The sequence below is a fragment of the Falco naumanni genome, chromosome 3 (genome assembly GCF_017639655.2).
Source record: "Falco naumanni isolate bFalNau1 chromosome 3, bFalNau1.pat, whole genome shotgun sequence".
Classification (NCBI taxonomy): Eukaryota; Metazoa; Chordata; class Aves; order Falconiformes; family Falconidae; genus Falco; species Falco naumanni.
In genome coordinates, this window is record NC_054056.1 from 94,070,039 (window position 1) to 94,093,569 (window position 23,531).

General features: G+C 41.1%; 1 protein-coding gene across 4 annotated transcripts in view; it reads left to right on the top strand.

Annotated features, from left to right (window-relative positions):
- The window catches only part of GRHL2 (grainyhead like transcription factor 2), a 71,602-nt gene that overhangs the window by 21,987 nt on the left and 26,084 nt on the right, over positions 1 to 23,531 (top strand). For 3 of the 4 annotated variants that reach the window (XM_040588267.1, XM_040588268.1, XM_040588271.1), the window contains exons 5-9: positions 12 to 64; positions 3,650 to 3,806; positions 6,293 to 6,404; positions 11,855 to 11,949; positions 20,934 to 21,092. In XM_040588267.1, the coding sequence (XP_040444201.1) occupies positions 12 to 64; positions 3,650 to 3,806; positions 6,293 to 6,404; positions 11,855 to 11,949; positions 20,934 to 21,092 (576 nt within the window). The remainder of the gene's footprint in view (positions 1 to 11; positions 65 to 3,649; positions 3,807 to 6,292; positions 6,405 to 11,854; positions 11,950 to 20,933; positions 21,093 to 23,531) is intronic. The other variant, XM_040588270.1, reaches the window with a different exon arrangement.

A 23,531-nucleotide genomic window follows, 5' to 3' on the forward strand; every position in this document is an offset into this window, starting at 1 on the left:
TTATTTTTCAGAAGTATCGCAGTGTGTCAGTGGGGGCTGAAGAATATATTTATGAACAAACAAGGTATGGCGTAAGCTTTGAAATGTGTTGACTGGCATCACGTAGGAATGTATCAAGGAGAGGCTGCCTGTGTCCACTTCCCACCCTCCCTTTCATCACCTGGGGGCACCTGCAGGGTTCCTTGATACTTCCCAGCATCACTCTCCCCTGCTTCTGCACGTTAGCTTTCATATCTGATCAGCTTATGTCGTCATCTATTATCTTACCTCAGCATGGTTTTAAGTTAGTAATTCCTCTGAAGCCTGGAGATATGCAAGATTGAAACTGTTAAGAGAGGGCCCCCAGGTAACAGGGCATAGCTTTGACAGCCAGGTCATGGAAGATTTTCCCCACCTTTCAGGGTGGCAGGATGCACAGGTCATATGTCCAGGATGCTTGAACTGGCTCCACCAACCTTATGGATTTCTCACCTTTATTTTCCCTACTGTTTTTTCCTAGTTACTCCTAGTAGGTTTTATGGGAAACCCTCTGTCTTTTTACACTGCTTGTTGTTGTATTTCATGTTTACCTATAAAATAATGTAAATGACATATCTATTACAAATCATGTAAAAAACCCCTAAGAATTCCAAAAAGTGTTACTTTAAAAAAAAAAGTTTCAAAAAGTGAAGTTAGAAAGGAATAGTGTCCTCCCTAAGCACAGAAAAATGTGTGCATAGAACAGGCAAACACCGCACAGTCCCTTTAACTAATAAAGACTGATCAGTAAAGCTTACAAGCCGATGCTTCATTTCATGCTTGTGAATAGTTCTGTTTATATCTGAGAGATTACCCTCACTTTAGAAGCAGGAGCATGCCTACATATTTTTCCTGGAGTAGGCATATGACTGCTTCGATAGTGGAGGTTTCTTACAGCTTGATCTTTTTTTCTGAGGAATATTAAAACAATCATTAACTCTAGTCAGCTCAAAACTGAGTCATTACATAGACAGTACATACGAAACAGATACTTAGCAAAGACTGCTCACTTACTACACTGGAGATATATATATATATATATATATGTATTTTAAAAATTGAATCTTGAAACACTGGTATTGTTAACAATTCTCAGATGTTAAGTCCTTCATGCTATGGCCCAGGTCCACATTAGAATGAAACCTCCAAATACACATTAAGAAAAACAAAATGTTTTTTTCCTGGGAGTTACTTGGAAATTATAGGTACTCGGAAATGAAAACTTCAGATTGGAAAAAAAAAAAAAAAGACAAAGTGGTGAATATGAAAGTAATTTTGGAAGCCTGGTGGAAGATCCTTTAATGACTACATGGGGCTTTAGTTAAGACTCATGGTGAGATTCAGAATAGTAGTATAATCATCTGAGTGACTGCATTAAGTTTTAAGGGTAGTAGTAATCTTCCTGCTACAGGGCACACTTTGATTGCCAGCTGGGAACAAGAAGAAAATTCCCAAGTGGTACCACAGAGAGACTGCAAAATTGGCCGGGTGCAGTGTGTCTGGGATTTACATTTTTGACATCTTTCTGAAACATACGGAATGCCAGGAAACAGAAGACCAGACCGTGGCAGACTGTAGGCAGCTCTGTTAAGACACTGTGTGTCTGACTGGTTCATCCTAAGCCCTTCTCAGCACACATCCTTGTTAAGCTTTCTGTCTGGTGGGAAATGTTGAGGTGCCTCTCCCAGGGCACTCAGCATGCTTTGGCATGCGTCATGCAGCAGTCTTGCAGCATGCAGCCTGCAGTCCCTTCGTGTGACACTAAATCAGAGAATGTGCCCCCACCAGTAATGGGAGGTCAATCCATAGGGCGAGCATATGCAGCAGGATGGATGCTGGGTCAGCAGCACCACTAATTCTACTCTTTTGGTCCGCTTAGATGGGGACATCCCACTTGCCAGTGTTGACAGAGCCTCTGTTCCCCTTGCACCCAGGACAGAGGGGCTGTGGCAGTGCACACTACAGTGGGTGGCCGTGGAGGGGACCACAGTCCCCTTGGCGCTGCCTTCCCACTGTGTGCAAGAGCCTTTGTGTTGGCAGCAACTGCACTGTTGGGAAATGCTGGTACTGCCATTGGTGGGTTGGACAGATGTAGGTTAGTGATTGCTTTTTACTTACTTTTGCTTTGATTTGTAACTTTTAAACAACTAGAAAAATGACTGGATTTCCATTTATAAGCTAGGAAACCCTGAGAAATTGTCTTCATTTGCTTGAATGATTGATACTAAACTGAATAATTGATGCCAAACTGTCTGAAATGTCTTCCTTTGGGTGGAAAGACAGTGGATTGGGTTATTTTTTTCTTCTGCCTTCTCTTCAAGTGGGGATTTAAATGTTATTAATATTCATGCATTTTAATGATTTTTTCCCCTTTTTCATTGCATAGTTAAAAAAGCTTTTGTCTTCCCCTTATTTCCTTATTGCTTTGGCAGTGTTATGATGATTAAGTAGTTGTTTGAACTAGAAAGTTAAGGATACACTGTTGTTTTGGACCAACATATTCATCCTTTTGGTTCTACTCCAGCAGTGCTTTAAATACTTTGCTGAATTAGGACCTTTGTGAAAATGCTTCCCCCGTATCTCCAATTTGTGAGGACATCTTGCAAGTGACTCCTTGCATTAAGCTTCCTGTGGTTGACCAAATGCAGTTTGAAGAGAAGATTTATTCTGCAAGGTTAACATTATTTTTCATTTAAGAGAATGTGAGGAGCTGCAGGCATTGTTTTTATTGGATTATTGTTCAAGCCCGTTATTGGAGGATGTGACTGCAAGAGGCTCTGTGAGAATTGTGTTCAGCTAACAGTTCACTAATCAATGGAGCTTTAACTTTTCATTGTTTGAGAACTGCTTTAAAGGTGGAAAGTTCTCCTGTGAAGGAGGGTCTTTTCTAAAATCTGACTTCCAACACAAGAGCAAACTCTTTTTTCTCTAATTTTTGTCTTTTTCTAAAGGGAGGTTACTTGATTGCAGATACAACTAAATGTAGGTATTTTGTTCTGTCTGATTAAGTGTGAAAAGAAAGCTTGTAAAAACCTTAATTGCATGTTGCCTTTGAACAAATGAACCTACTGTCCCTTCTGGTTGTATTCCTTCTCCGCACTGTGCTGAAAGTAGCAGTTGGACTTTCCATTCTCTTTGTCCATCTTTTGCAACAAGTTTTACTCTGGTTTTTTTTTTTGTGGGTTTTTTTTTTTTTTTTTTTTGTTGTTTTTTTTTTTTTTTTTTGTTTTTTTTGTTTAATGTCTGCTTCTGTGACACTTTTAAGTTTAAATGTCTGTGGAGGTAGCTGATTTCCTGCAAATCACACTGAATTCCCTCCTGGTATTTGACACTCTCACTGTGGGGTATGTAGTCTTGTACTTCATGATGATTCTTTTTAGAGAAAGTAAAGATGTAGTCTTTGATCCAAGAGGCTTAAAGTCCAGATAGTTTTACGCTTGATTGCCAGATCTGATGAACTTGAAAAAAGAAAATTGCATTTTAAAATACCTGTGTGACCTTTCCTTGGAATTTTATTATTAACTTCTTATGCCTTGCTCATACAATGCATGAAATACATAATGAATGGGGACAAAGAGAAATGGAGAAAGTGATATGGATTTTATTGGTGTTTCTCTTCCTGTCTCTTCAGCAGCACTTTTCAGTATACGCTAGAAGCTACCAAATCTCTGCGTCAAAAGCAAGGGGAGGGGCCCATGACCTACTTGAACAAAGGACAGTTCTATGCCATCACCCTGAGCGAGACGGGTGACAACAAATGTTTCCGGCATCCCATCAGCAAAGTCCGGGTATAGTCTGTTTTCTTTCCTAGGTGGGAACGGAGCCCTGCAGATAAATGTAGTTGTGGTTGGCTGACTTTTAATTACTTTTTTTCTTGTGGGAGAGGATAGAGCAAGCTTACTTTTGTGCACAGTGAAAAGGTGGGAGAGTAATATCATTGGTGGTCTCAAATATTTTGGGGTACAATTTTCAAAGTGTGATCTTGATCTTATGAGTTAATTATATACATATCTGCCTCAATTTATGGTTTGACAGAATGGTGATTGCACAGATACTGCACTTGACATTGGTGAACTTATCATTACACAATTAATGAAAAAAATCAAAGAACTGCTACGTCTATTGTGTTAGTCCATCTTCACTCACTTGTGCACTTCAGCAGCTGCTTTCCAGTGCATTTTAGATAAAATGTGAAGAGTTGAAGCCATCCTTTGTGCCCTAAGATTTAAATCATGTACGTTGTATAAGTGGAGCTTTCACTTAATATCCACCCAGAAGTATGACAAAATGGATGATTTGCATCTTAGATTCTGCAGCTAGAGCTGGAGCTTGGGTACTCAGCAACATCTGCTTGGTGAACAGGCCTCCTGATTTCCCTGGTAGTGTTTTTGAGTAAGCAAATCCTAACCCAGTAACCTTGGAATGAACAATGAGCCTCAGAGTTGCTGCCCTGCAAATTTCACCCTGAAGCTGGAAGGGCTGCATATGTATGAGGCTGCAAAAGTGTTTCCATCCAAATAAATGAAGTACTATAAAAATGTTGTGAGTTTAGTCAAAGGAACCAATGAAGGCCAACATGAGCAGTGAAGCAGACAACAACCTATATGTTTCTGTCGTACACGAAGTTTAGAGAGATTCTTTCTAAAGAGAGGCAATGATTTGTAAACCTGAACAGCAGTTAATTTTTAGCCTGGTTTCCTTTCCTAAGGACGTGAGGCTGATGATGCTGTTTTGTTGTTGGCCGAACTTGATGTAAGACTTCTCTGCTGCTGAAGAGTCTCTCTCCCTGCCAGCTACGTGTTCCTTCTCTCTTTGTGGTGACAGCTTTAGCACTTACACAGCTGAAAGAGGAGGCAGGAGCTCACTGATCTGGCTGAAAACCAGTCCTCATAAGTTTCATTCACTGCCCAGCCCCATGAGTTTTGAAGCTTGGCAACAAAAGGGTGGAAATTGTAAAGGAGAGAGGAAACCATTTCTTTTGGAGGATGTACAGTTTACAGAAGATTGTGAAACCACACACAACTTTCACGATCGTGTTCTGTTTGTCAGGCCCCCAGCCAAGCGACTGTTGAATTTATTGCCAATTCCATCCCAACCTGACAATGGCACAAGAGGTTTTGAACGTATTAAACCTCTACAAGTTCCATATAAGTGGTTCATAGAGAAAAAAGATTTAATGCTGTCCTCGGTGGAAAAGCTACAGGCTGCACTGCCAGTTCTGATTGATGCATCAGCTGGCCAGCTGTCACATACCTGATGACCAGCCAATGTGCATAAGCATAACTCAGGACTCATCCACGACCTACACTGCCTTGTGCCCACGCAGTACCTAGACACGGAAGACGCAGCGATGATGTTTGCCTTTTATAGATGGAATGGAGAAGGTCACAGAGCATGTGAAAGGTTGCGGTGATGACTGTGTGGAGGGACACAGACCATGAATCAATCGTGAACCAGTTCCTCAGCTTATGGAACAGCTTGATGGTGTTTTTTATGAGCTTAGTGACTTGGGGTTAAAGGAAGAATGGGAACAAAAGAGATTATTTAAAAGTGAATTTTTGGTCTCTGTGATTTCTTTTCACTTCAGTTTACCTAGTATGAGAATTCTTTCATGGTTTTGTGTTTTTTGTTTTGCTTGCCTACAGCAGAGCTTTTTTAAAGAGCCTTAATTACCCATGTGAAGTTTTGCATGAATTTTCAATCTGTTTCCTTTGAATCACACAGTTTAACAAAGGGAATTCAGAACCTGAACTGAAAAGCTCAGGAAAACTCAGTAAATAGTCACACTGGGTTTGTCACTAAATACAGGTATGCAAGCGTGCTGCTCCCGAGAAGGGTATTTGTACTATGTATGCTAAAACTGAAAATGTCCTGCCTTTAGCCAGTGAGCCTAAGCTCCGTAACAGTACATCCCTTTACAGCGTAATGTCATCTTCCAGAATGACACTCCAACACTTGGACTGGACTTGGATCAGAATTGGAATTGGGAATCCTCTGACTTTGAAATGACCACTTTTTACTTAAGGCAACTTAAGACTTCTTAAATCTAAGAATATGATTGCATTTTATTTGGACTATCAAGAACATAATCCGAGGCCTTGCATTATTTTAAAACTACATTTCTTCTGCCCTGAGTCTTTAATCTTTTACAGTCTGAGTACTGGGGAAGGGTAGTGACTGGATCAGCATTAAAGGCATATGGGAGATTTTAATTTTTGTATTTCTGACTACTAATTATATTAACTAATGCAACTTCTGGTGTTGATTTTCTTAGAGCGTGGTCATGGTTGTTTTCAGTGAGGATAAAAACAGAGACGAACAGCTGAAATACTGGAAATACTGGCATTCTCGGCAACACACAGCTAAACAGAGGGTCCTTGACATTGGTGAGTGTAAGAAGATCTCCAGATGTTTTGGGGAAGGTTGCAGAATGTGGAAAGCTCTGTACCTTGCACAGGGGTGTGGTTGTATGTATTGACAATGGCTGCAAGGCTTGTACCACAGCTTTTAGCAATGGCTCGTGCCCGCTAGGGCTTGGCTGTGGAAACTATGAAGCAGGATGGAGACCATGCAGAAGAAATGGTCCTCAGTAGTCACAAAGAAGAGCTGCTCCTTGCATGCGTGCTTAGTGGTTTTCCACCTTCTGCTGCTGGGAAGTCAAGGTCTGCACCTCCTCAGGAGTGGCAGAATGTTTGTTTCCTTTAGTTTTTCAAAGGCTGAGCACTCTTTGATCCAGTAACAATAGCAGCCCACTTAACAGTTATGTTAGCTAATCTGATGCGTAAGTGCAGCCTGAGTGTGAAGATGCCATAGTTATGGTGACAGCAAAGGAGTGCGCAGAACTCCTACACCCCAGTTTTTGAGTCTTGGTGTCAGAGAGAAGTGAGGGAGAAGCGAACTCTGGTGTGCTGTCTTGAGAGACCTGTTCACCAGTCATCCCATCTAAGGTATTTACAAGCCCATTTCAGCGACAACTGTCCCATCCGCATGCTTGGGAGATTTTAGCAGAGGAAGAACACGTACCTGATGCCAAGGAGCCTGAAGTTGAAATCTGTGGGAGTGTCTAGACATCAAGCACTTCTCCCCTCCCACGTGCAGTTTACACATGCAGCCATCTGCAGCGGATTCCAGTCAAAGGAGTCGGCAAGACCAAAGCAGACAAAGTCTATCTTGTTTTGACCGCCTGAGGGAACCAAACCATTGAATGGCAGGAATGAGAGGGGGCAGAGGGGGAAAAAAAAGCAGGGTTACCTGGAGAGAGCACTGTAAGTCTTCAGGGGTGATTGAACAGGGTGGTCAGGCAATCAGTCCCTAAGCGGTCCTACTCATGCTGTGCCTTTCTACTTTCAAATGCTGCAGCCTCCACTGTGGTTAGCATTATGTAAAGTCAAGTGTATTTGGTCAAAGCAGCTTGTCCTGAATCTCCCTTCTGCCTCTCCTCTTACCATCATAGTTCTGGCTGAACTGTTTCCCCAACTTCTGGGTATCTTTTAAATTTTTTTTCCCCTTTGGAGTAGTTAAGGCAGTAAAACCTCCACCCCAGACCAAATGACTCCTATCATGACATGTTAAAAGAACAAGTATGCCACGTCACAGCTATTTCTGAAGGCTGCCTGTTTTTTTGTGCTAGTCGCTACAAGCTTGCAGTGCTAATGCTCATACCTTTGAAGGTATGTGCTGAGGAGCTTGTTCCGATGCAGTGCCAACACCCTCCAACATACCGCACTGGTGGGGTACTGGCACATTTCAGGGCCCGTACTTGGAACGAGTCAGCTTGTGATGCATATTCTGTTATGATGCATATTCTGTAAAACAGTGCTGTGCAAAATGCAGTGCTGTGCATGTGCTGTCTGTTTATCTGTGTTAAAGTGAACGTCTTTTATGTTTCCATTAGTTTGAGATGAAATAGGTCTGTGCTGACTTCTGAGGCACTCTGGCATGTGTTCTTTATTTGGACTGCAAACATGAGTGAAGCACAGTGTAGTAAGACTTACTGATATAGCACTCCCTGTCAGATGTAAGAACTGTAAGGACACAGTTCACCTCTGTGTTCAGAAGGAAGACCTAGATGTTGCTTGGTAGTGTTTTCTTGAGAACAACTGAAACGCAGCCTTAGCTCTTACCAGGTGCAGTGTTTCTGAAGTACGTTTCATTTTCTTTGGGACTTACATTGTGGATATTATGCTTATTAGGGCAGAATGGCTCCCAACCACATTTCCCATGAAGCTGCATTTAGCAAAATCTTCCAGTTTTATCATCAGATGACCTAACTGAGCAATGTCATCCAAATTTGAAGTTGGCCCTGCTTTGAGTGGGAGTAAGCGGGAGCTGAACGAGATAACCTTCAGGGGTCCCTTCCAAGCTAAATTATTGTGTGGTTCTATGAAAATTTTCCTGTACATTAAAAATTAAGATCCTTGAAGAGCTCCCATAGAGGAATACTGAGTTAATGTCCAGGCCCTGTGTAGTTAACAGAGAGAATCAGGTGTCTATGAGGGAGACTAGCAAATGCCAGGGTACGCCATGGAGAACCATTTAAACAGGCAGTGAAAGAAGCTTGTTGAGGACAGGGGTGTGTGTCAGGTTTGCCCCATCTTCAGAGGATGGTCTGGCAATCTGCTGGTAGCCCCACTTTTATTTTGGATTTCACTCCAACTATCAACAGTATATAAAGGGTTAATCATGTATTAGGCTCTTTTAAAACTATCTGTGAATAGCCATAAATCTGTGTAACATACTCCATAGATGTTTATAATACTTAATATTATTTTAACTTAATGTTTGTAGCGCATGTTTAACACCTGTGAATCCTTTTTAATTGTTTAGGAATGCTTTTATAATCTGGAGCGTGGTTTGGTCCTTAGCAGGCAAAGAATCAAATAAATTCAAGATGTTCCAGTTCTGGAGTCCAGCTATTCAGCCCTCAGACAGGGGTGACGACTCTGCTTGTGCTGCTCTCCCGGGTGGCACAGGTCTGTCTGTCTGCCTTCTGGCCTGCGATTATATTCTGGAGATAGAGGAAACAGAGTGAGTTCTTCCCTCACTGCAGACATGCAGGGGTCACAGCTTTAATTTGTTTTGTGTACTGGCTGGTGCACCTCCTGGGAGGAAGGATGGTTGAATGGATTAGATACTGTACTGGGTCTGAAGGTGCTTTGATATTAATAGGATAAGCATGTACTTACATGTAAGCAAGTCCTTAGTGCTTGAGGAATGAATCTGAGGAGTTGACACTTACTAAGCAAGAAGGAAAGGTGTTTTCCAGAATTTAGGCTATGTGCTGTTATGGATTTCTCTGAAGGAGAGAGGAGGCACTTCCATAGTTTTTAGCAGGAGTGAGGGGGGAAAAAAAAAGGCTGACTTTTCCACAGTGCTGTGACATTGGATCACTAGCTTTTTCTTTTAAAATAATGTCAAATAAAGAGTACAGTGTTAGATTGCAGAAAATACTGATTATTTAGAATCAGTACCATAGTTTGACAAACACTGGAACATGTTGAAACATGGACATAGATTGGGTGTGGAAGCTTTAGATTGGGATTATTTGTGCTCCAGAGGTTTGGCCATATGTTTTTGCAGGATATTTTGTATTATTTATGTGCACAACACAAAATCTACTACAATGGTAAGTAATGCATGCAAATTATTAGTGTTTAATGTTGAAATTTACCATTGTTTAATGTGCAGTTTACCTAAAAAAACAGGAAATAATTCCTGTGGAGCCATTTTCTCGCATGGTGAAGAACCCCAATTTTCTATTTCTGGTAACACATAGAAGCAGAAGAGGAGAAATTGTAGTCACACTAACAACTTTCAGATATCCTTGGATGTAAATACTTTCTTAATCCTTCTTTAATTATCTGTAAATTGAGGGAGTAGGATGCACTTTTGCTTTTAAAACAGCGTGTCATATAGTCACTCCATGAGATTTGTGTATGGCAATTAAGGAAGCGGAGGCATGTGTTGGGGGAAGGGAAGGGTTGATGGGATGGGAGCTTCTGACAGCCTTTTAGGAGAAGAAAACATGTGTCTTTACAAGACATCTTGTTCATGTCTTTCCAAAGTGCACCTACACAGCACACCCATATGCAGCAGTCAGTTGCACGAGGCACTTTCTGGTGAATCATAGATTTAAGGGGTGGGTGGATGTGTGCAGATGCATATTAAGCTACTTATGTGTCTTCTAATTTTTCTCATTTGCATTCCCACACTGAATTTAGATAGTGAAGCCAATGACTTCAGTTAGAGAGGAGATCTAAGTTCATGATGGGGATGAAAAACGTGCCTGCCTTCTCAAACAGTGTAACTTGCTGCATCACCAAATGTCTTGTGCTGTTCCTATGGTCAGAACAGTGAATTTTTACTGCATCCAAAATCATTCATGTATCCCAGGCACACAGTTTCAGTTGACCAGTGAAATGCCAGCATGCCTGTGTTTCAGATGAGAGAAAAGTATAATAATTGTATGTCTCAAATGTTACATAATTCTCTTCGTGCAGCAATGGTTTTGTTATGAATTATTTTAAAACTATTATTACCTAGGAATTACTTTTTAGAAATCAGCTGTTTATTTTCAGAAGGGCAAAGGAAATGAATATTGAAACCATTTGGGTGTCTCATTTGCAGAATATAAAAACATCCTCTTTCTATAACTGATTACAAATCTAAGAATCAGTGTGCTTCTGATTCTTAGTGAGCATTAGATTGAGATCACTGCATGACATAATTTCAGCCCTCTGGTGCTGAGTCCAATTACAGCCCTCAGGGGATTCTATGGAAATGTATATGTCTCCGAGAGAGTTGATGCATTTGCAGGAACAATCTGGAAGTTCCTTTAATCAAGAAGATATTACCTCCTTACAAACCTGGTCTTTCTATCTGTCATCAAAATAAGAAAGTGTGTTAAATTGGCTGGCAAAGGGAGAGAAAAAGGGGGCTTGTTCCTCTTTGATTGTGAAGAAGTAGTAACCTGTTTTATGTGGTTTCCCACCCTTGTTTTTGGGGGAGGGTTGGATCATCTTTGAAATTTGGACTTCCTCCCTCTTGCTTTGCATTCCTTCTGAAATGCTAGCTTATTGATAACAGTAACAGCCCTTTAGAAAGAAGTGAGAAGAGAGTGCAGATTTTGTAGTTGGACAATTTGAAAACACTTCATGTTTGTTTGTTTGCTATTTTAGTAACATTCACACTTTGAAGAAAGGATCTTTGTGGTTTTAGTTCTTTGTTTTGTGTGGTGCATTTTTTTTTTTTAATGGTTGGTTGAGGTTTGGGGGTTTTTTTTGTTTTTTTGTGGTGTGTTTTTTTTGTTTTGTTTTTTGTTTTTTAAGATAGAGATCCAGCATCCAGTGCAGTAATTTCTGGGAAAGCTGAAACATCTGGGCAAGAAATATACACTACTCGTTATTTCCTCCAATGATAACTCTTAGCCTTTTAGAAAGCTTCTTCAGGATTTACTGTCATGTTGTTTGGTTATGTCAAGATTTGAACAGTCCCTTTAAATGTTTCAATAGCTTTTAGTTAATTCTCCAGTTTTGGCCATTCCTTGGCCAAGCTAATGAATACACCCACTTATTCCTACTACGGTCACACCGATTCCTTCTTGAGAACAAGCAATATTTTGCAAGAACACTAGCTAGTGATGCACTATGCATAAGACTCAAGCTGCAGTATATTACCTCTTTGCAATTAAGGTTATTAATTATTCAACATAAACAATACAAGAGGTAGTTTTGAGGCATTAGACAACTCAGCTGAAAAAGCAGATGTACTACTAATTGTAAAAGCGGAAGTTCAAACCTTTTTCATGAGTCGTCTGTTTGTTTGTTATTTCTTACAGCTGATTACAAGGAGAGTTTTAATACCATTGGGAATATTGAAGAAATCGCATTCAATGCCGTGTCCTTTACTTGGGATGTCAATGAGGAGGCAAAGGTGAGGAAAAGCCACACAGATGGTATCCCTTTATAACCATCTATCCTTATTCACCATACACTTCTCTCTGTTTTAACAAATAGTAAGAAGTATAGGTGGAGGTGAGTGAGCTTGGTCTCTGCAAAGCCAGGCAGAGGGTGGTCTTTCATTGACCCCAAGGATTCTGACTGTCCGTAAAAGGCACGATGGTATGTAACGGCTGTCGAGATGATAGTGCATTCACACCTGTATCACTGATAAATAGAGACATAGTTCTGAGGAAAGCCTGCAGGGCTCTCACAATGTAGTTTCTTACTTGTGGCCTCTCAGTGATTTTCCATTTAAAATACGCCCAGCCTGAGAAATGTTAAAAGTTTTCTTCCTACTTGAAAAGTCAGTGTGGGACACAAGGTGTGAATGTTTTTTTTCACCAAATAAAGAATTTTCTACACTATTAACATCTCCAATAATCAATATTCTGTAAGATAGACTATGCCTTCCTTTGTGTTGGTGCCATTATTTTTTACAGTGCTACACAGACTGTCCCTGCAATTGGGTGTGAATGTATTCTTGAGAACTGGTGCAATCTTTCTTTTTTTTTTTTTTTTCCAAATGATCAAATGCCCTCACATACGGGAATTTTGCATTCAGGGATCTGACTGCTTCAGTGAACCTATAAACCAGGGCAGCAGAGCACCTTAACAAGTTTCTTATAGATAAAGTTATCCAAAGGGTGGCAGAGTGTGTCAACTGCACAGAGTAGTGTAAGAGAAATGAAAAGCTGCTGGTAATTATAAGAAGTTATTCATCCCTGGAAAGCAAACAACAAGGGAAATAGAAATAGGTTGTGTGAAATGAGTGGGGGTAATGCAAGACTTGGGAATGTAGAAGTAATAGACAGCAAACACTATTGAGCTTAGTGAAGTTCTGATATTGTTTTCGTGTCAAATACAAATTGCCCAATGTTCAAGTAATGCTAAGGGTCTTTCAAATACAGAGACATCTTCATAGATGGTTCCCCGCTGCATTTCTAACAGAGTATTAGATTGCCTTGAGCTAGTGAGTCCTGTGAGAGATTGCATTGAGCATGGAGTGGTAGCATTAACACTCACTGTCCTGACTTGCTGGCTGAAGGTGCTGAGATTTTTTAGCAACAGGGGTTTTCATCTCTGATGCACATTTTTAAAGGGACAGTCTGCTAAAGAAAAGACAGTAGGTCTGGAAACTACCTAGCTCTTTCAAAAGCTACCCTTGGTAAACAAAGTTGTACTTGGCCCAGTCGCTAGTGGTGCTGTATTTACTCATGGAATGATTACATTATCACTGCCCCAGATATTCCCATATTATGCGATTCCATTTTAAAATACAGCAGTATGTTGTCCTCTGCAGTCACAACAGATGACCATTGTGTGCGTGTGATCGTTATGCAATCAAATACAGCACATAGAGGTTTGGGATCTTTGACATGACTTTCCCAAAGACCTTTATAGAAGCACTACCAGGGCTAGAACACGGCAGCCTCATACCACTGGCAGCTACCGTCCCCGTTGCAAGGGCTGGCAGTTCTTTAATACCTTTGCATTTCCAGCTGCAAGCCAGACTTAGCCAAGACACCATGTTGGCCTAGGAGCAAGAAAGCCACATCCACTGATGTCGGATGTGATCCTTGGCCATTTTGTTCTAATCTCACAGCATTCACATTGCTCTTCCCTTGGGTGCCAGAGCATTAAGAACACAACTGTTGCAATGATAGCTGGAAATACAACATAGTGTTTTTAAATAATGACTCTTTTGTTGTTGCTGGATTAACAGAGTGTCAGGAGTGAAATTGAAGAAAGCCATTTGTGTTTTTACAGGAAGTAGTCATTCAAATGCAAACGGGCTTATTTATTTTGGAGGATAGTTATCAAACATCTGATCTTTTAGGAGCTTGAACTGCAAATGTATTGATATTTTTACAAATATGTACAAATATTACAAAAGTAAGAGTATTCATAACATACTTTGGTATTGGGCTGTCAAGCATAGATCAGGTTGTACCTGAAAGCTTGTCACCATGCACTGTAGTGTTTCCCTCTGTGCACATGTGTACACGTCCCCACATGCTTGCTTCTGTTGGAGAGTCTTTATAAATAACCAGTTGTGCTGAGTCTGGGGATTCCCATAGGATGCCCCTGCGGTGTTTGAAAACTGTGCACTCGGAGGTACGTCACTGAAGGCTATTTTTTCTCCAGCAATTACCTCATCCAAAAGAGAGGAAGAATTTCAAGGCCTGATTACAGACTCTCTTTTCTTAAGCTTTTTGAACGATGAACTTTCAACTGGCTCCATTGTTTCTGCTCAGTGTTGTTTTCCCTTTTCACAACAATTTCAAGATTAAAACTTAACTTCACAGACACAAAGACCTTTCTCTTCCAAGTCACACAAAAGCAGCACAGAGTGGTTCTTTCCAGGGCCTTTGAGATGTGATGAAGCACTTTACTGGCCCAGGAAGAAATAAAGGAAACAGACCAGTTGTTGGAAGTGCACAGGGGAGTGATCTTGAAAAATCAAACACAAGCAGAAATCACCTAGCCTTTTGGTCACTTAACCGAATATCCCTGTCTCTCCTGGGAGACTAAATCCTGCATCTAGGAAAACTTATGTGGACCATCAGATTTCTCACTTTCCTACTCCACCTGGAGGACAGCTGATTTAAAGCCAGATTTCTCCTCCCACACACAAGCAGAGCAGTACCCTCCTCCTGGAAGCCCTTCTGGATGAGGGTATAATAACAGCTCGGGTGTGACAGCCAGAATCTGCTTGCTAACAGTGAGCCTGCTAAGGGTTTGTAAGGCAGCATCTCAGTCGGATCTTATGTGGAAGAAACAGGCATTCAGAGAGTACAGGCAGACACCTCTGTTGCCTCAGTAATGTGAAGGGAACTGGGGTGCGGGCTCCAGCTCTATGCTCTCGATCCCTTGTCTTCTGACTGCTGCTTGGCAGAGCAAGTCAGTGGAAGAGAGAATCTTGTGCTGCATGTGTTGAGCTGTGGAATAATATCACCATTGCTTTCCATAGACTAAGTGAACAGCACCAAAGTCAGAAACACCACTCTGTTCGCATTTTCTCTGATGTATTTGCTCAACAGCAGCAGTCCCCTTGCACATCCTTACCTTTTCCTAAAGCAACATCCTTTTCTGCTGGGACCATTGTCTAGAGGTCACCGTGGGGCTTGTGGTTCAGAGCAGGACACAGAGAAATGAGGGGAATGGTCTACACCCATGTCAAACTCTTCCTTATACTTCCTTGAGACAAAGATAATTGTGCAATAAGGAAGCAGAGGTAGGAAGTGAAGAGTCCATCTTTGTTTCACTCCCATATTTACTTCTGTGTATAAATACGCAACGTTTATGGGCAAGGTGATTTGTTAGCTCCCTTTTGTTGAACCTTGGTGCTATGTTTGGTATTTTTAAGGGAGTTCTTTTAAAAAAAGGTGAGGAAGCAAATAAAAATTAACCAGAACTGGCTGACTTTTTAACCATCTTTTAAAAGTCTTTTTTGATATGCTAGAAGGTAGTTAGTTGCCTTGCTGTTGCCCTACAGAAGATTTTGCTGCAGCATCTGGCTGGTTGACGAAGTTCTACTGGAGGCTTTTGGACAGAGGGCTCAGTTTCAGTTTTGATAGACATAATCTGCCTGTTTGCAGTCTTATTGCTGACAGAAGTTAGTTTGCAAGAAAGATAATTAAGAACCAGAACTCTGCTGGTCAAAGGAGAATATCTTTGTCATAGATCATGCCAACTCTTTGAGAGAAGTCTTCTCTCTGATTAATACTTCGCTAATTTAAAATGGTTAGGATGATGTTGCTTCTAAAACAATACATTAATTTTATATTTTTATGGAAAGTACTTTTTAACCTTAAATTCAAAGGTGTGACTTAAGTGAAAAATGTCGCCTTAAAGCAGTCAAATATTACTTTTCAGTGATACCAAGAAATTACTGATTTCTGCTAAGCACTGCAACTTGGACATGGGGTAAACAGACACGTTGGCAGATATGTTATTCAGGCAGGTGCTGGCACATGCTTTTTGGTGTGTACAGTAGTTGTGTGCTGTGCAGTTGTTGTGTATACTTGCATGCAATCATTGTCCTGCTATATTTAACTGAAATGTAGATCTTTAATCCAAAGCATGCTGAAGCCTCTGGGAACCTTTCCAGTTATTTAATGAGTTTTGGCATAGCCCATACAGTAATAAGCTGTTTTCAATGAGTGAGTGATTTGCAGGATTAGGTTCTTGGGTACTGTGGGCTGAAGTGAGTTATGATTCCGGTGGGCACAACTGTAAAATCAAGCTTACAGAGCAGCGCAGCCTCTAGCAGTGGTTTGTATTGTGACAATCCATATTTCTTTAACATCACTAGTGATACTTAGGACAGGTTTTGGCTAGTAGAAGAATTTTTTGCTCATAATTATTAATTTCCTTCCTAAGTTACACCACATTTCCTTTAATTAGGGAGGAAATTAACGTTTTCTCTACTCTTTTAAATTTAAAGGTTGGAGGAAAAGATACTTAATTTTGGGGAGTTATTACCAGAAATTATGTAGGATTAGACTTGGCAGCTGCTTTAATACACCCTATGTGTGTGTGTGTGTGCAAGTGTGCATATGTATGTATGTATATATGCCAGGCATGCACACAGACAGGTATATATCAAAGAAGAGTTGACCTGTGGTAGCAAATAATGTTGAAATTTCAGTGTATACAAGTGGCTTGGTAAGTATGTGTCTGGGATTCAAGGCAAATGGCATTTTTATGTAGTTGCTGGGGTGTGGTGTGGGTTGAGGAAGCTTCAAAAGAGCAGTGTAAACATTTGCTGGAGACATTTGTATTGAAATAAAACAAAGGTCCTACCTTTGTATGGGATTTATAAGTTAACGGCTGGCAGGAGAAACTGTAAAACCACACTTTTTGTGTGTATGAGGGATGATGGGATTCATGTTAGTCATTTGAGAGACAAGTCATTTAACTCTTTGTTGTTACAGTCTGGAGGGATGAACCCTTCTAAAACAGAGTTTTGTAAAGACCCGTCACCCAGGCGTACGTTGATTCTATGTATTGCCAGTATTCAGTAGAGAAATCACTGTAAGTTTGTGATCTTGTGCTATAATGCACTTTTCCCTCTTTTCTGTTGGCTCCTTCGGAGATGATGGGAGCCAGAAATGTAAATAGTAATAAAAGGCTTATATTAGAAGTTTCATAACTGTAGATGTTTAAAGTGAAGAAGTTGAGAGACTGCGGCAGGAGTCATGTTGGCTGGATTAAATGATAAAAGGGGAAATGGATTTCTGAACCTTGCTTTCTCTTAAGGCAGGTTACTTACTGTGTTTGTGTCTTGTACATCGCTAATTATGCTGCAGTATTTAACAAACAGTCAGTAATTCACATAATAACAGCTACACTGTGGAGGAACGCCTTCCCTGAAACAGAGTGCTTTTTTTAGACATGCTTTATAACATACAGAAGAGTTGTCGTTATCTTAGGCCACTTTTGAAGCTTTCTTAGGCACCAAATGCTTCTCCAAGTAAGTTTTTCATTGCCAATGGCATGCCTGAGCTGGAGTCTAGATGGTGCAACTCTGTCATTAGTTGCTATAATCTAAGAGATGCTGGCATTAAAAAAAAAAAAAAAAAAGACATCACTGTAACGGCAACCCAAATGTGTTCCTGATAGCAAAACATTGCTAAAATCCAGTTTGCACAGGGAAAAAAAAACGTTTGTAAATTAATTCAGGTACAGCCATAGTCACATCCATTAAATTAGTTCTAAGTTAAGTGCAGACAGCGCCCTGGGGAAAAAAAAGCAGTGATTTCCACTCCTGCTACTGTCATTTCTACTGAACTCTACATTTTCTAACCATGTAACTCTACTATGGAAGAGACCAGTGCAAGGAGGTTCTTAAACCTGTGTGTCTTCCAAGAGAGGCAGAGCCGGATTTCATGTTTTCATGGCTCCCCATGGAGTTGTTTTGCTCCTTGCCTCACTGAGAGTGGGAGTACCTGCATTATGTACAGGAGCTGTGAAGGAGGGAAAGATGAGGGTTGTAAAGGGCAAAGCAGGCAGTGCTTGGACAGGCAGACAAAATCACTGCTGCTCAGAGCAGGCAGCATTCCTCGGCCACTGCTCTGGGGAGGTGAAGGTTTCTGGTCAGAGCAAGGGCAGAGGCAAGGCGACTGTCCAGAAGGTTCCCCAGGTCCTGTTCACCACAGCAGCCTGCTGCACCATGGTGTTAAAACTGCTGCAGATCTTCAGTCACGTGGAGAAAAAAACCTCCAAAAATCAACTCAAGTAGCAGAACTGATGCCCTCTTCTCCTCCTCTCTGCACTCCCCATGTTTTTCAAATCCAAAGTCAGTGTTGTGCTTTACAGGAAAGCTAATAGAAGATTGTGTGGAGACAAGATTTTCCCAAAAAATAAGTCATCTGTGCTGATTCAAATCCATCTGTATATCTGGCGAGGTGCAAATTATATGACAGAAAGTAGTACACTTTATGTGCATGAACATACAGTCATTGCTCCTCTGAGAGATCCTGATGTATTACAGTGTCGGGGCAGGATATTGAATCTTACAGCATCAATCTATTATTCATGCTGAATAATCTGTTGTTGCTGTATGGGGACTCTTGAAATGATAAAGTCTGTCTTCCCCAGCCGCTCCCACTCTACTCTGTTTCTGCAGGCAGCAGCAGAGATCACACACAGTGTATGTAGTTGATTAAGGTGGGACAAGATCTTTTTTTGCTTCTCAGCTGAGTGTGCAGCAGAGGTGGTAGATGCAGAAACTGCTGGGTAGGTGCAAAGCCTGCACGTCCAACCCTCAACATTTTAACGTGCAGTTTGGAAAATCCCAGTGCAGAAGTATGGGCTAAAATATAGCAAGTCCAGATTCTGTTTGATGCCAGACCTCATTCCACTGCTCTGTGTTCACACACACTTTAAGGTACTGCCCTGACACTGTAAAGGAGTCTGAAGGCACATGGAAATTCAGGCCGTCACATTTCAAAGGCATGTGCACGGGTATCCAGGCTTACCTTTGGAGCTGGAGACCAGGTTGTAATTTGAAACAGAAATAACACTATCAGCTTCAAAATCAGTTTCACCTAGGGCCCTTCCCCTCCCTCCCTCCTCTCCCCGCAGTTAAAGTTCAACTATTTCATTTGTAAATGCAGCTCAGCGATACAATCAGGAGCAGAAATGCAGAGGGGCCATTAGCTCAGTCAGGCAAACAAGCGACTCTGGCTCCCTCGTAAAAAAACCCCAACCGTAATGTTAATTTCTGCCATTAAAGTACCCCCCCACAGCCTTGCCGGAGCCCTTCTTTATTCTCAGCAGCATTTCTCCTAAGGATGCTGCATTCTGGTCACTCAGAGCTGTGTCATTCGTGCTCTCCCTTCCCGAATGCTCCCAGACCCCAAGGGCTGTTGGCCTCTGCCCTGCCCGGCAGGTGTGCACGAGGTCCGCTTGGGATCTCTTCATGAGGTCCGCTTGGGATCTCTTCATGAGGTCCGCTTGGGATCTCTTCCCAAGTGTGCTTGTTCTGCTGGAGCAGGTTTCACATCCTCATGGTTCAGGAAATAATGTACTGATGGTTTCTCTGACCTTTTCCTTAGCTCACAGTTTTGGGGTTTGGTTGGTTGTTTTTTTTTCTTTAAAGTGAGGAAAAGTAAAAAGTAGAATCTGGCTACTTCGTAATTGCCCCAAATTACTATGTCATGCACATATTCCTCACTGGGAGGAGTAATTGCATTTGTAATCCAGTTTCATCTCTCAAGTTTCAGGCACACTGCCCTAACTGAATGCTATCAGTGATATTTCAGTTCACAATGCTTGCTCCGCATCAGAATAGTCCTGGGGAGACCTTTCTCCCAGGTCCTTTACAAACACATGGCAGATGAGACACACCTTGTCCCATGGTAGGGATGGAGATGAGAGGGCAGGAGATGACTAGTGGCTATCAACAGATGTAAGTGGGTATGGAAGGAGAGCATAAAGATGGTTTTCTGAAGTAAAGGCAGGCGGGCTGTGTGTGCGTGCTGGAAACTGAGGGCAATGTCAGGTTGCATGGATGCTACATCGCAAAGGGGACTTTTGAGAAGAGGTAGGGAATATTTTTATAAATGTTCGAGAAACTCCTTCCCAGTTTGAAAGACAGGGTGAAATGCATTTTTGAAATTGAACTAAGATGGTGAAGGGAAGATCTGGGGTATCTCTTGATGGGGTGGAAGGAAGGGGTACTGCTGGTGAGAATGTGAAAAGAATTTGTAAAATAAAAAAGAGTAGGACTTGTCTTTGGCCACACTGAATTTAAATTGTGAGCTGTCAGAAGAATGAGCCAGACCAAAAGACAACTGGAAAGGACAATGCAAGATGATCTTGCTATGTCTATATTAACAAATAATGTGAACATACAGAGCAGGTTTGTAGTGTGAAACAAGTCAGGACTAAAGACCTGACACCCACGAGGCACATTTTAGGTTTTATCTCAGATTATCTTTAGTCAGCTCCCATGGACGGAGCAACCATTAGCAGCTGTAGTATGTGAGTTGTGCCCCTAGGATACATCTTCTGGTCTGGCTTTTCCAAAAATCATCCACCTCATGCACTCCGAGCTCTCTGGTGTGAACCAAAGCACGGTAAGTTGGGACAATCCAACGATTCACCTCAAATGTGAGCTCCTGAGCCAAACTGAAGCACCAATACATGCTTTAAAAACTTGTCCTTCTTCCCAGTGTGGGCCGCATCTTTGCTGGACTTAGGATAGAAGTGGAGAATAAATGTATAAATTCCCAGAGTGTATGGAATGTACAAATGTATAAATTTCCACCTGAAATACAAACTTTTTACTTTTTTTTCCACGGTGGGTGAGTGGGCATCTGCTTTTATTTTCCCATTTGTGGTCGTGTATTTCTGGAAGCTTAATAGTTGTTTGCACCACATTTTTAAAGTAATCTCTCTGGCACACAGATTTTCATCACAGTGAATTGCTTGAGCACAGACTTCTCCTCACAAAAAGGAGTGAAAGGGCTTCCTTTGATGATTCAGATTGATACCTACAGCTACAACAACCGCAGCAACAAACCCATCCACCGAGCCTACTGCCAGATCAAGGTTTTTTGTGACAAGGTAAGTGGAAAGCATAGTTACCATGGATAGAGTAGTAACCTTGTTAGACAGTTTATTATTGGTGTATTTTAGACCTAATTAATTGTTTTTTCTTTCCCTAAAAATTGTATTTTGTGGTAGAATTTGGACCAGCTATATCATATATTAACAGATTATCGTGTAATTATTTTACTGCTTTGCAGCCTTTTTGGCCTTGATTCCTTAGCTTGTGAGCAGTAGTTGGACTGCTTAAGGACAGCATGTTAGAGATCATGATACAGGAACATCAAAAAAGTCATAGAAATTACAAACATGAAGATCCCTACTTGGAAGGTCAGTGTTGACCATAGGCTCATGCAAGTGCCAATCTGATGATGTTATCCCTTCTGGCTTTAACAGCCAGGATGGGGTAATGTGTGAGCTTTGTGGAAAGGTCTCTGGCAGAGAAATGCACCTTTCAGTAAAGGCCTGCTAAGCTCTCTTACGATACAGTAGAAAACACCGAGTCCTAACAATACAGCTGATAGTTTTTCCCTCCCCGCTTGATTCCAAACCGTGCTTTTGGAAACTTCAGTGAGATTTTTATGTTGCTTGGATTTTCTTGTTAAAAGTAAACTGCAAAAATATGTTAGCCATTTCCATTTTGTAGTTCAGTAACTTTTTTTTTTTTTTTTGGTGTTCATTCCCTCTTTTGCAAAATGTTGTTCTTTTACAAAGCGTTTCCCTACTCCTTTGTGGTAACTGGTAAGATTTTTCAGCACCAAAACATAGATCATGTCTTAATGAGTCTGACAGTGTCATGGTCAGCTGTATATATTACCCAGTGGAAAGAGTTGCTCAGAAATGTTGTGTCAGTGATGATTCTTAGATGTGAGCATGACCATGTTTGAGTTGTGCTTAACACCTGACAGCCAATGACTTTGTCCCAGCTGGGAAAGATCTTCCAGGGGGGAGCTGATGACTGGATTCTAGTCAAGGTTCAGGGATTCAGGAGCCTACATCTATTTAAGTGACTCGGAAATTTATCCAAATTAGTCTTGCAGTCTTACAGGTGGTAATAGAAAGGCAAAAGGCCATGCCCCAGGCAATGCGTAGCATTAACTTTTTAATGGAAAGGGTAAGAGTTCAACTGTTCCAGGTCTCCATGCTGCTGCTCCTTTCTCTTTTTCAGTTCGTTCCCTTGTTGCTGTCTTGACAACAGGATCTTGAGGGCTAATAAGTCAGTTGTGTTAGTGGAGCAAAAACTTTGAAAGTAATGAATGTAAATGTATGCACTGAGGTCTTCTTGCAGTCAAAATGTTAGGCTTTTAACGGTAACTTTGAATGTCAAATATTTAGAGATTTCAAGCTACAGCTGGATGTTAAAAGCTTATTAAATATCAAAGTACAAGTCGTGTTCATCTACCTAGTTTTGAAAAGCAATTAGAAAAAAGGAAAAAAAGGAAGGAAATTCAGAGCACAAAGTCATCAAGGGTGACCTGTAGACAAAACTGGTGGATATTTTGAATAATACATGTTCATTGCATCTATTGGCTTAATTGGTACTTCAAATATCCAGACTAGAAAGCAGGAAATGAATGTTGAATCTTTTAATCAAAACTGTCTCAAAGTAGAAGAAAAGATCACAGGGATAGTTAAAGCGTTATGCACTTCAAAACTATATTGAAAATGGCAGCTGGAGGGCTCAAGGGTATCAATAATGGGATATGTATCTGTATAATATAAATGTATATCTACATACACGTACACAGACCTTTTTAACTTAATTCAGGGCTGAAAATTACTTGAATGAATGAAAATTATTGAGGTCAATTCACATTACAGTTTGTGCTAATTAGCACTTGGAAAGAGACAGAGGCCTGCTTGCCCCTTGCTTAGCGCTGCTGCATCTTTACCAGCATCTGTTTGTCATGGTTCTTTTGTAAGTAAATAAATGGTTGGAGATTTTCCACTTGCTGGTGGCACTGGGAGAATGCATTGCACTCAGAGGCAGGTAGCTGGTGAGGCTGCGTACCCACATCTTTCCAAGATGCCAGAAGAACGCTCTGGTGCTGGTTGAGGTGGTGCTAGGTGGAGGGTCCTGGCTCAGTTGAAAGACCATGAAGCTGAGACAGTTAATTGCCCACCTCTTTGTCATGTTCAATTAAAGATGTGTTATGGGGTCGTTTTAAAAAAAAACAGCAAGCCTATTATATTTGTAACACCTTTTAAAAGTGTACCGTTATGTCCCAGCCTGACAACCCCAAAGAGAAGCTGATGAGAAAAGTGTCTGAAGCGTCTGATTTATTACAATTGTCTGGATCAGGAGAACTGCAAAGTGAATTCCTCCTGCCTAAGTACTGAAATGTATCTTTGTTTGAAATGTGGAAGAAAAAGTGTTTCTGTGCCTGACAGTGTTCTTACAAACATTTTTTTCTGCAGTGATGGTGCCTTTTTAGCCGATATCAACTTAGATAAATC